Source organism: Salvelinus fontinalis, chromosome 24, assembly GCF_029448725.1.
Source record: "Salvelinus fontinalis isolate EN_2023a chromosome 24, ASM2944872v1, whole genome shotgun sequence".
Lineage (NCBI taxonomy): Eukaryota > Metazoa > Chordata > Actinopteri > Salmoniformes > Salmonidae > Salvelinus > Salvelinus fontinalis.
The window spans coordinates 12204664-12216344 of record NC_074688.1 but is presented as its reverse complement, the minus strand read 5'-3'; the positions used below and the strand labels follow the sequence as shown (position 1 = coordinate 12216344).

Sequence of the window (11681 nt, the reverse complement as noted above, 5' to 3'; positions counted from 1 at the left end):
TGCACAGGGCAACTCGGTGTTACACAACATAACGATGGTCATTATGGCCAAACCGTTCTATTTTTGTTTCATCAGACCAGAGGACATTTCTCCAAAAAGTATGATCTTTGTCCCCATGTGCAGTTGCAAACCGTAGTTTGGCTTTTTTATGGCGTTTTTTTAGCAGAGGCTTCTTCCTTGCTGAGCGTCCTTTCAGGTTATGTCGATATAGGACTCGTTTTACTGTGGATATAGATAATTTTGCACCTGTTTCATCCAGAATCTTCACAAGATTATCTAAGATGTGCAGACGTGGTTTGTCGTCCTCTCGTTTACTTTTTGTATTTTTCGTCTTTTTTGTATATATTTAAATTTATTTTTCAATCTCTTTTCCATTTTTAAATTAAATATACCTTTCGGTAACCCGCCTCACTCAATGTGACACGGATCCACAATTTTCTTTAGACCTTATAGCTAAAACGTTCACCAGAAGCTAGCCATCAGACACTAACCAGCTAATTTGCTACTAGCTATTTAGTCAATGTTAGCCACTGCTAGCGACCTTTACCCTCTGCACAGGTACCAGGCGTTTTTTAGCCTGTATAATACCTGCCAGCCTCGGACTGTTTTACTCCACTACAACGCCGGCTTCCTGCCGTAAACCCTGGACCATTACTCCCGATCATCACAGCTAGCTAGCTGCCACCGAGTGACCCAGCCCCGATGCTAGCCCTGAGCCAGGCGCATCTCCCGGCTAGCAAATTAAATTACTACAACTACAATACCTCTTTCGCCATCTGGCACAGTCCCTTCGTCGACACGGCACCCCACCGTACCACCACGACTGGTCTGCAGACGTAATTCCATCCGCTGTGCCCTCAACCGGCCTTTGCCGGACGTCGGAGTAGACGCTTCTACCTACCTCGGCCTGCTAACTCTAATCGCCGTGTCTCCTGCATGCTAGCGTAGCAACGACTACCCCGCAACATCCTTGATCCATCTATTGCTGTTCACTGGACCCTATGATCACTTGGCTACATAGCTGATGCCTGCTGGACTGTTCATTTATCACGGTACTCCACTTTGTTTATGTTTTTTCTTTCGGCCCTAGACCTGAACTCAGGCCCTGTGTGTAGTTAACTGACCCTCTCTGCCCAGTCATCGCCATTTTACCTGTTGTTGTTGTCTTAGCTGATTAGCTGTTGTTGTCTTACCCGTTGTTGTCTTAGCCTGCTCTCCCAATCAACACCTGTGATTGCTTTATGCCTCGCTTTGTCTCTCTCAAATATCAATATGCCTTGTATTCTGTTGTTTAGGATAGTTATCATTGTTTTAGTTTACTGCGGCGCCCCTAGTTCCACTGTACATGTCTCAGATACCTCCTTTGTCCCACCTCCTACACATGCGGTGACCTCACCCAGTATAACCAGTGTGTCCAGAGATGCAACCTCTCTTATCATCACTCAGTGCCTGGGCTTACCTCCACTGTGCCCGCACCCCACCATACACCTGTCTGCACATTATGCCCTGAATCTATTCTACCACGCCCAGAAATCTGCTCCTTTTGTTTTCTGTCCCCAATACACTAGACGACCAGTTTTGCTAGCCTTTAGCCGTACCCTCATCCAACTCCTCCACTGTTCCTTAGGTGATGTGGAGGTTAACCCAGGCCCTGCGTGTCCCCAGGCACTCTCATTTGTTGACTTCTGTAATCGAAAAAGCTTTGGTTTCATTCATGTTAACATCAGAAGCCTCCTCCCTAAGTTTGTTTTATTCACTGCTTTAGCACACTCCGCCAACCCGATGTCCTTGCCGTGTCTGAATCCTGGCTTAGGAAGGCCACCAAAAATTCTGAGATTTCCATACCCAAGTACAACATTTTCTGTCAAGACAGAACTGCCAAAGGGAGAGGAGTTGCAATCTACTGCAGAGATAGCTTGCAAAGTTCTGTCATACATTCCAGGTCTATACCCAAACAGTTCGAGCTTCTAATTTTAAAATGAATCTCTCCAGAAATAAGTCTCTCACTGTTGCCGCCTGTTATAGACCCCCCTCAGCTCCCAGCTGTGCCCTGGACACCATATGTGAATTGATTGCCCCCATCTATCTTCAGAGTTCGTTCTGTTAGGTGACCTAAACTGGGATATGCTTAACACCCCAGCAGTCCTACAATCTAAGCTAGATGCCCTCAATCTCACACAAATGATCAAGGAAACCATCAGGTAAAACCCTAAATCCGTTAACATGGGCACCCTCATAGATATTATCCTGACCAACTTGCCCTCCAAATACACCTCTGCTGTTTTCAATCAGGATCTCAGCGATCACTGCCTCATTGCCTGCATCCGCTATGGGTCCGTGGTCAAACGACTACCCCTCATCACTGTCAAACACTCCCTAAAACACTTCTGTGAGCAGGCCTTTCTAATCGACCTGGCCCGGGTATCCTGGAAGGATATTGACCTCATCCCGTCAGTCGAGGATGCCTGGTCGTTCTTTAAAAGTAATTTCCTCACCATCTTAAATAAGCATGTCCCTTTCAAAAAATGTAGAACTAAGAACAGATATAGCCCTTGGTTCACTCCAGACCTGACTGCCCTCGACTAGCACAAAAACATCCTGTGGCGGACTGCAATAGCATCGAATAGTCCTCGCGATATGCAACTGTTCAGGGAAGTCAGGAACCAAACCACACAGTCAGTCAGCAAAGCAAAGGCTAGCTTTTTCAAACAGAAATTTGCATCCTGTAGCTCTAACTCCCAAAAGTTTTGGGACACTGTAAAGTCCATGGAGAACAAGAGCACCTCCTACCAGCTGCCCACCACTAAGGCTAGGTAACACGGTCACCACCGATAAATCCATGATAATCAAAAATTTCAATAAACATTTCTCTACAGCTGGCCATGCTTTCCTCCTGGTTACCCCAACCCCGGCCACCATCTCTGTACCCCCCGCAGCTACTTGCCCGAGCCTCCCCAGCTTATCCTTCACCCAAATCCAGATAGCAGATGTTCTGAAAGAGCTGCTAAACCTGGACCCGTACAAATCAGCTGGGCTGGACAATCTGGACCCTATCTTTCTAAAATTATCCACCGCCATTGTTGCAACCCCTATTACCAATCTGTTCAACCTCTCTTTCGTATCGTCCGAGATCCCTAAAGATTGGAAAGCTGCCGCGGTCATCCCCCTCTTCAAAGGGGGTGACACTCCAGACCCAAACTGTTATAGAACTATATCCATCCTGCCTGGCCTTTCTAAAGTCTTTGAAAGCCAAGTTAATAAACAGATCACTGACCATTCCGAATCCCACCGTACCTTCTCTGTTGTGCAATCCGGTTTCCGAGCTGGTCATGGGTGCACCTCAGCCACACTCAAGGTACTAAATGATATCATAACCGCCATCGATAAAAGGCAGTACTGTGCAGCCGTCTTCATCGACCTGGCCAAGGCTTTCGACTCTGTCAATCACTGTATTCTTATCGGCAGACTCAATAGCCTTGGTTTCTCAAATGACTGCCTCGCCTGGTTCACCAACTAATTTGCAGACAGAATTCAGTGTGTCAAATTGGAGGGCCTGTTGTCCGGACCTCTGGCAGTCTCTATGGGGGTACCACAGGGTTCAATTCTTGAGCCGACTCTTTTCTCTGTATACATCAACGTGGGTGATTGTGGGTGATTCCCCGATCCACCTCTACGCAGACGACAACATTCTGTATACATCTGGCCCTTTTTTGTGCACTGTTAACTAACCTCAAAATGAGCTTCAATGCCATACAACACTCCTTCCGTGGCCTCCAACTGCTCTTAAACGATAGTAAAACCAAATGCATGCTTTTCAACCGTTCGCTACCCGCGCCCGTCCGACTAGCATCACTACTCTGGACGGTTCTGATCTAAAATACGTGGACAACTACAAATACATAGGTGTCAAATCAAATCTAGAATCGGCTTTCTATCTCGACTTCGGCTTCTACAAAATAGCTTCCAATATTCTACTCAGCAAACTGGATGCAGTCTATCATAGTGCCATTCGTTTTGTTACCAAAGCCCCTTATACCACCCACCACTGCGACCTGTATGCTCTAGTGGCTGGCCCTTGCTTCATATTCGTCGCCAGACCCACTGGCTCCAGGTCATCTATAAGTCTATGCTAGGTAAAGCTCCGCCGTATCTCAGCTCACTGGTCACGATAACACGATACACGATATCGCGTGTAACACGATAACAACACCCACCCATAGCACGCGCTACAGCAGGTATATCTCACTGGTCATCCCCAAAGCCAACACCTCCTTTGGCCGCCTTTCCTTCCAGTTCTCTGCTGCCAGTGACTGGAACGAATTGCAAAAATTGCTGAAGCTGGAGACTTACATTTCCCTCACTAACTTTAAACATCAGCTATCTGAGCAGCTAACCGATCGCTGCAGCTGTACATAGTCCATCTCTAAATAGCCCACCCAATCTACCTACCTCATCCCCATATTGTTTTTATTTACTTTTCTGCTCTTTTGCACACCAGTTTCACTACTTGCACATCATCATCTGCTCATCCATCACTCCAGTGTTAATCTGCTAAATTGTAATTACTTTGCTACTATGGCCTATTTATTGCCTTATCTCCTCACGCCATTTGCACACACTGTATATAGACTTTATTTTTTTCTATTGTGTTATTGACTGTACACTTGTTTATTCCATGTGTAACTCTGTGCTGTTGTTTGTGTCGCACTGCTTTGCTTTATCTTGGCCAGGTCGCAGTTGTAAATGAGAACTTGTTCTCAACTAGCTAACCTGGTTAAATAAAGGTGAAATAAATATAAAAAGGTCCTTTGCTGTTGTTCTGGGATTGATTTGCACTTTTTGCACCGAAGTGCGTTCATCTCTAGGAGACAGAACGCTCCTCCTTCCTGGGCGGTATGACGGCTGCGTGATCCCATGGTGTTTATACTTGCGTACTATTGTTTCTACAGATGAACGCGGTACCTTCAGGCATTAGGGAATTGCTCCCAAGGATGAACCAAACTTGTGTAGGTCTACAATTTTGTTTCTGAGGTCTTGGCTGATTTTATTTTGATTTTCCCATGATGTTAAGCAAAGAGGCACTGCGTTTGAAGGTAGGCCTTGAAATACATCCACAGGTACACCTCCAATTGACTCAAATTATGTCAATTAGCCTATCAGAAGCTTCTAAAGCCATGACATAATTTTCAGGCATTTTCCAAGCTGTTTAAAGGCACAGTCAACTTAGTGTATGTACTGGAATTGTGATAAAGTGAAATAATCTGTAAACAATTGTTGGAAAAATGACTTGTGTCATGCACAAAGTAGATGTCCTAACCGACTTGCCAAAACTAGTTTGTTAACAAGAAATTTGTGGAGTGGTTGAAAAACAAGTTTTTAATGACTCCAACCTAAGTGTATGTAAACTTCCGAACTTCCTGATGGCAACTGTAAGTATTTCATATACGAGCTCATCTGGTACAACCCCTCTCCAGATGGTGTCATCGGTCTCATAGTTTTGACTCTTAAGGCATAACACCTTATTCTTCACATGTAATGCCCCCCACACTTGTTTGAAAAGCCTAAACTTTGGCTCCGATTGCAACTCCACAGGGAGCTCTGCTCTACCCTCTTTTTCCCATGTCTTTAACTGGGAGACCACTGGGTCTCTATCCTGTGCTTCAAAAAGGAAAGCTGCATTTTTGAGTACTGCCTGGCTTGTTTGAGCTCCAGCTACAGGCTCAATAGTGACATCCTGAGGCTTGTTTACGATGGCTCTCAGATTGACAGTGGCCTCCTGTGAGACAGCTGTGTCCTCACTCTGTCTGTGTGTGTCGGCGTGACACACCATCAGCATTACTGTGCAGTCTTCCTGGCCTGTGGACAATATCATAGTCAACTGATCCAGTTTCTCTAACCATCTAGCCCAACTGTCCCTAGACAACCTCAGTGAGCTGTGATCAGTTCTCAGTAGAAATTTCCTCTCCAGAAAAAAAGTGTTGGAAACACTACCACAGCAAGAAGCTCCTTCTTCGTACTTGAATAATTCCTCTTCTGTTTTGACAGTGCCCGACTGGCATATGCTACTACTCTCTCTCTCTCTCTCTCTACCCCTGACTGTCTCTGTTTCCATGGGGTCAGTGGACACTCCCTCAGCCCAAGAGGATGTGTCCCAGGTAGCTCACCTGTGACCTGAACATGTGGCACTTAGATGGCTTCACCTTTAAGTCCTGCCTGCTCCAATCTGCTGAAAACCTCGTCTAAACGCTTCACATGCTCTTGGAATGTACAACCAAACACTGATGTCATCTAAGTACACCAAACATGTTGTCCACCCTAAATCAGCCGAAACCAGGTCCATGAGACGCTGGAATCTGCTTGGAGCATTTGTCAACCCAAACCCCATGACCTGGAATTCGAAAAGCCCTCACTTTGTCACAAAATATGTTTTTCAACGATCCTCGGGGTGCATCTCGACTTGCCAGTACCCATACAAACACACGGGCATACTTGTGAACTGATCAGAATGATTTACATTATTGGTCCCTCGCCACCATGACTGTGTCATTATCTGTCCTATTGTGGGTACTTACAGGAGCCGAAACGCTAACCCCTTTTGATTATGGCTTGCTTGGCTACGTGTTTTGTGACCCAGTTATTCTGCTGAATATCAGAAGGATCGTCCCCATTGAACTGCATTTGACAAGGTCACCATAGGAGTGGCCCATCCTTCCTTTCACAACAAAGACTAGCATGGTATCTTTCATGGTCGTAATTACTGTTCAAAACCACTGAATATTATACTGCTAGTGATTGGTGTAGTTTCATTTACATTTACATTTAAGTCATTTAGCAGACGCTCCTATCCAGAGCGACTTACAAATTGGAAAGTTCATACATATTCATCCTGGTCCCCCCGTGGGAATTGAACCCTGGTCCCCCCGTGGGAATTGAACCCACAACCCTGGTGTTGCAAGCGCCATGCTCTACCAACTGAGCCACGCGGGACCAGTTTCCATAAGAATTGTGACTAATTGGACCAATCATGACAGGTGGATTAGAAAGGGCTGTCCCTTGTGTCCGTCTGTATTTCTGTTCAAGAAGGAGGACCTTGGAATGTGGTTAAAAAGTAAACACTTTCGTATCAAATATGTATTTATACTCTTGTGTAAAGCATACACTATGAGTAAAAACATAAGAGTGTGAGAAAGACCATTGGTCAGACCGGAATGTTCTAAGAATAAATAATAATGGCTTCAACATGAAAACAAGCAGAGAGGTGAGGAGTATTGAAAGTTCAAGGTTAGAGTACATACCAGAAACAATAGGTACAGAAAGCTGATATAGAGTAACTTGAGAAATGAATGGATCTGACCATTCCATCCAAGTGCTTAAACATCAACAACTAACTGGTGTAACGGCTTTCTTCCCGGGGTGAAGGAGAGGACCAAAGTGCAGCGCGGCTAGTGTTCAACATGTTTAATTAAAGAACAAGTGGAACACTACAAACAACATGCAAAATAACAAATGTGAAAAAACCGAGACAGACCTATCTGGTGCAGACAAAACACAGAGACAGGAAACAACCACCCACAATCCCCAACACAAAACAAGCCACCTATATATGACTCTCAATCAGGGACAACGATTGACAGCTGTCTCTGATTGAGAACCATATTAGGCTGAACACAGAAACAGACGAACTAGACACACAACATAGAATTCCCACCCAGCTCACGTCCTGACCAACACTAAACAAGCAAAACACATACGAACTCTGGTCAGGACGTTACAACTGGGTTGGAAAACTGAAACAAATTAAAATTGGCAATACACACTATCTCACACACTCTCCTTTCTTCTGTTTTAGATGGGCAGTGCCGAAGAGGCCTGAGTTAACAGATCGCCTGCTGCTGCTGTGTGCGTGGCATGGATCGTCAGTGACAGTCTTGGAGGAAGGGTGTGTTGTTTGGCCTTTGAAGAGCTCTCATCCAGCAGAAGAGCTCACATCCCCCTACACCCCATCAACCTCCCCACCTCCCTCTCCACAGCTAGCGACAGACCTTGGACAATAATCTCTCCAAGATTTATGATGTCCTTGTGCCGGAGTGGAGGCCTGGCTCTTTGTTCATAAGAAGGGTTTTATATCACCACTTTTTTTTCTCTCATCTTCTTCCTCAATTGAAAAAGGAGTGGGACCAGCCGTGAAATGGGAAACGTCTGTTTGACATGTGAAGCCCATCTGGAAAGAAAGTGTGCTTTCAGGCCTGGATATAAGGAATTACTAAACAAAAAGGAAACGTCACTGTACGGAATGTCGTTTTCCCTCTTTCCTTCTCATTAACAACAACATGTCGGATTGTTCTGGCCCTTTAAACGCTTAGTCACAAAATAAACAATGCACCTACAGAATATGAGGACAATGTGCAACATTTCCTTCTGTAATGTGGACTCGAAGATCGACCAGTACTTCCAGCCTACGCTGTACATCATTGTCATCGTCCTGGGCCTGCCCACCAACTGCATGGCTCTGTGGGCAGCTTACTTGCAGGTGAAGCAGAAAAACGAGCTGGGCATCTACTTGATCAACCTCTCCTTGGCTGACCTCCTCTACATCGGCACCCTGCCCCTATGGATCGACTACTTCCTCCAGCACGACGACTGGATTCATGGCCAGAATTCCTGCAAGCTCTTCGGCTTCATCTTCTACACCAACATCTACGTCAGCATCGCCTTCCTCTGCTGCATTTCCATCGACCGATACCTGGCCGTGGCCTACCCGCTCAAGTTCGCCAAGGTCCGGCGGGTGAAAACTGCCGTGCTGGTCAGTTCCGTGGTGTGGACCATTGAGATAGTGGCCAACTCTGCGCCACTCTTCCACGACGAGCTCTTCCAGGACCGTTTCAACCACACCTTCTGCTTCGAGAAGTACCCCATGCAAGACTGGGTGGCGGGCATGAACCTTTACCGGACCTTTCTGGGTTTCCTGGTGCCCTGGCTGATCATGCTGGGTGCGTACCGGGGCATTCTGCGGGCGGTGCGCGGCAATGTGTCCACGGAGTGTCACGAGAAGGCGAAGATCAAGCGCCTGGCGCTGAGTCTAATCCTGATCGTATTGTTGTGCTTCGGGCCATACCACGTGCTCCTGCTGTGTCGCAGCATCCTCTTCCTCCAGAAGCCCTGCGACTGTGGCGCAGAGGAGGACCTGTTTGCAGCCTACCACGTGGCGCTGGCGCTCACCAGCCTGAACTGTGTGGCTGACCCCATCCTCTACTGTTTTGTTAACGAGGGCGCACGACATGACGTCGGTCACGCACTCACCACCCTGCTTGGCGTCTTCAAGCGGAACTCGCCCGCGCCAGCTGACACACTGGCAGCTGGATCTTTCACCTTGGAGACACCACTGTCCACCAAAAAGCAGCTGGGCCTGTACAGCGAGGTCAAGGCCAGCACCTACAAGACAGAGCTGGTGGCCCTCAAAGAGGAGTGTCTTCAGATGACCATACTCAGTGTTAAGAAATGAACAGCCATCCTGATCCGCCATGAGAACACCCAAGACTATGGGGAAGTGGGTCAGTTTATGTTGCATAGAAAATGGGAGATGTTTTATTATGTGTAATGTTTTAGCTGTTTTTTAGTTTTGGGGATGACACCTCATATTATGTACCTCATATGGTAAACTGTGATTGAAATGTGTTTGATATAGACGAAAATAATCAAATCAAGATGGACCATGGGTACATTGTGACAACCGTAAGAAAGACTATAGTAAGTTCAGTGGCATAGATGTGATGCAATGTGAAACAAAGGATGTTTGCCATCAAACGGTTTCTTTCTCCTCGTGATCTATAGTAGGTATGTGTTCTGGTTGGGACAAGGTTATCTAACAATGGATTCGACATGTTTACATTTCTCTTTCAATGAGCTCCAGATGCCTTGTAACAGCTCCAAAAATCCCAAATGTGTTCTGTCAGCCGGAGAGTGAAGCACAATACTACTTGTTTTTGTTCGACAATTTCACTGGGAAATAAATTATATCATTGTTTCAATTGTGTTGTGTCTACTGTAACAGTACTTTGAACAAATGTGTCAGGAAACCGAAAACAGGGGGTCAACTGTATGGTTGATGTGTTGCCGTAAAAGCATTAGTGTGTTGACAGGTGTGGTGTGTCCTTCTTCAATCTTCATTGTCATCCTCTTGAAACTACTGTATATTTTCTTGCAGTTGGTGCCTATTTGAATAGATAGAATAACAAACACTTATGATTATTGTCCCCATCAACATTTCTTGGGTCTTGTCTGTCATATCCGAAAATCAGACATAAAACTCCAAAATGACTTTCACACCGCTTATCACACCATTCACTGATGTGATGAGGATGATGGGTAATTCCACTGGGGGGGGGGGGGGGGGTTCCCTCCGCCCTGAGGCTGACGGACCACGATGTTGATGGTGTGTCGATGGGACTGTCACATTGTTCCATGCAGAGGTTGGTAGTTCTTGAGATGTCAGGGAGACAATTCCTCCCAATGCAAACAGTGCAGTGTGAACCAGGTCCACACTACATTGGCATTGCAAGTCCTGCATGATGTGCCTATTTAAAGTAAGCAAGGCAAGGCAGCTATCACCCTCATCACCACCACTTACCTGCTAATGAGCCAGTGAGATTCCTAATCAGATGTGATCACAGCTCTGCCTGTAAAATGTTTCCCAGATCAGATCTGGGCCATCTGCAGCCTCTCGCTCTTCCTCCATGGTTTAAGGCTGTTGCTCAATGACATGGAAATTATCAAGGTCAATAGTTCAAATACAATGGGCTTCTTATCTCCGAGAGGCAGGTTATGTTTTCATTGATATTAAGGGGTTTAAAGCGAGCCTCGTGACCTACTTTGTTATGACAATATGGAAATACGAATGAGTATTGAAATTAGATGAAGCTATTTCTTCAAATGGATTCTGAATCACCTAATTGTGGCAGCTTCAGGAGGAGGCATAAACAAGTGACATACACTAGGTTTGCCTGGAGTCTGTACAAAATGTTATTTCTGAAGGATATCTTGTCACAGAAATACTCAGGGAAAGAACGACCAGTGAAATATCACAGCCCTAGCCCACTGATGTTTGTTGTTGTTGGCGTAGGCCTCTTAATCAGATATAATAATGGCCATGCTGTAACCAAAACAGTAATTTCTCTATTATTACACTTGTGTAATCTTAGCATGACAGCCCACCCTTTGCTTTAGTGAGCACCGCTTAGAATCCGCGGAACAAATCGCACTGCATCTTACCACAAACAGGTCTCTCCAATGCGTGCTGCCAACCTACAGATAAAACACAAACTGCAGAAACAAGCTTTTCCCTTGCTAACTCATTGGCATCATAAACCCATGTTCATTCTGAACTGAAATTTCATCTGACGTTTCCCACAAACCAAATCACTGGCTTGACACTGACACAAAATAAGAGAAACTATCTAGAGGCATTTCGTTTGATTGATATCCTCAGTGATAAGACAAGGTGTTAGTGTGCCCCAGTTGTCCATTATCAATCAGGAATAACAAACACTGTGACTAATGAACTTTGTCGTGTATTACTACTGTACGCTTGGATTGTCATGCAAATGATCATTGGCATACTATATTACTCTCTGATAAACCCAAGCTTGAAATTACTGTAAGCTTTTACCCAACTGAACACATTC

The 11681-nt window shown here is 45.5% G+C and overlaps 1 protein-coding gene across 2 annotated transcripts in view; it reads left to right on the top strand.

Moving 5' to 3' along the window:
- Window positions 1-10028, top strand: part of LOC129821940 (G-protein coupled receptor 4-like) — a 67429-nt gene extending 57401 nt beyond the window's left edge. For both annotated transcript variants that reach the window (XM_055879708.1, XM_055879706.1), the window contains exon 2: window positions 7850-10028. In XM_055879708.1, the coding sequence (XP_055735683.1) occupies window positions 8378-9502 (1125 nt within the window). In that variant the 5' untranslated portion in view covers window positions 7850-8377 and the 3' untranslated portion in view covers window positions 9503-10028. The remainder of the gene's footprint in view (window positions 1-7849) is intronic.
- The last annotated feature ends 1653 nt before the right edge of the window (window positions 10029-11681 follow it).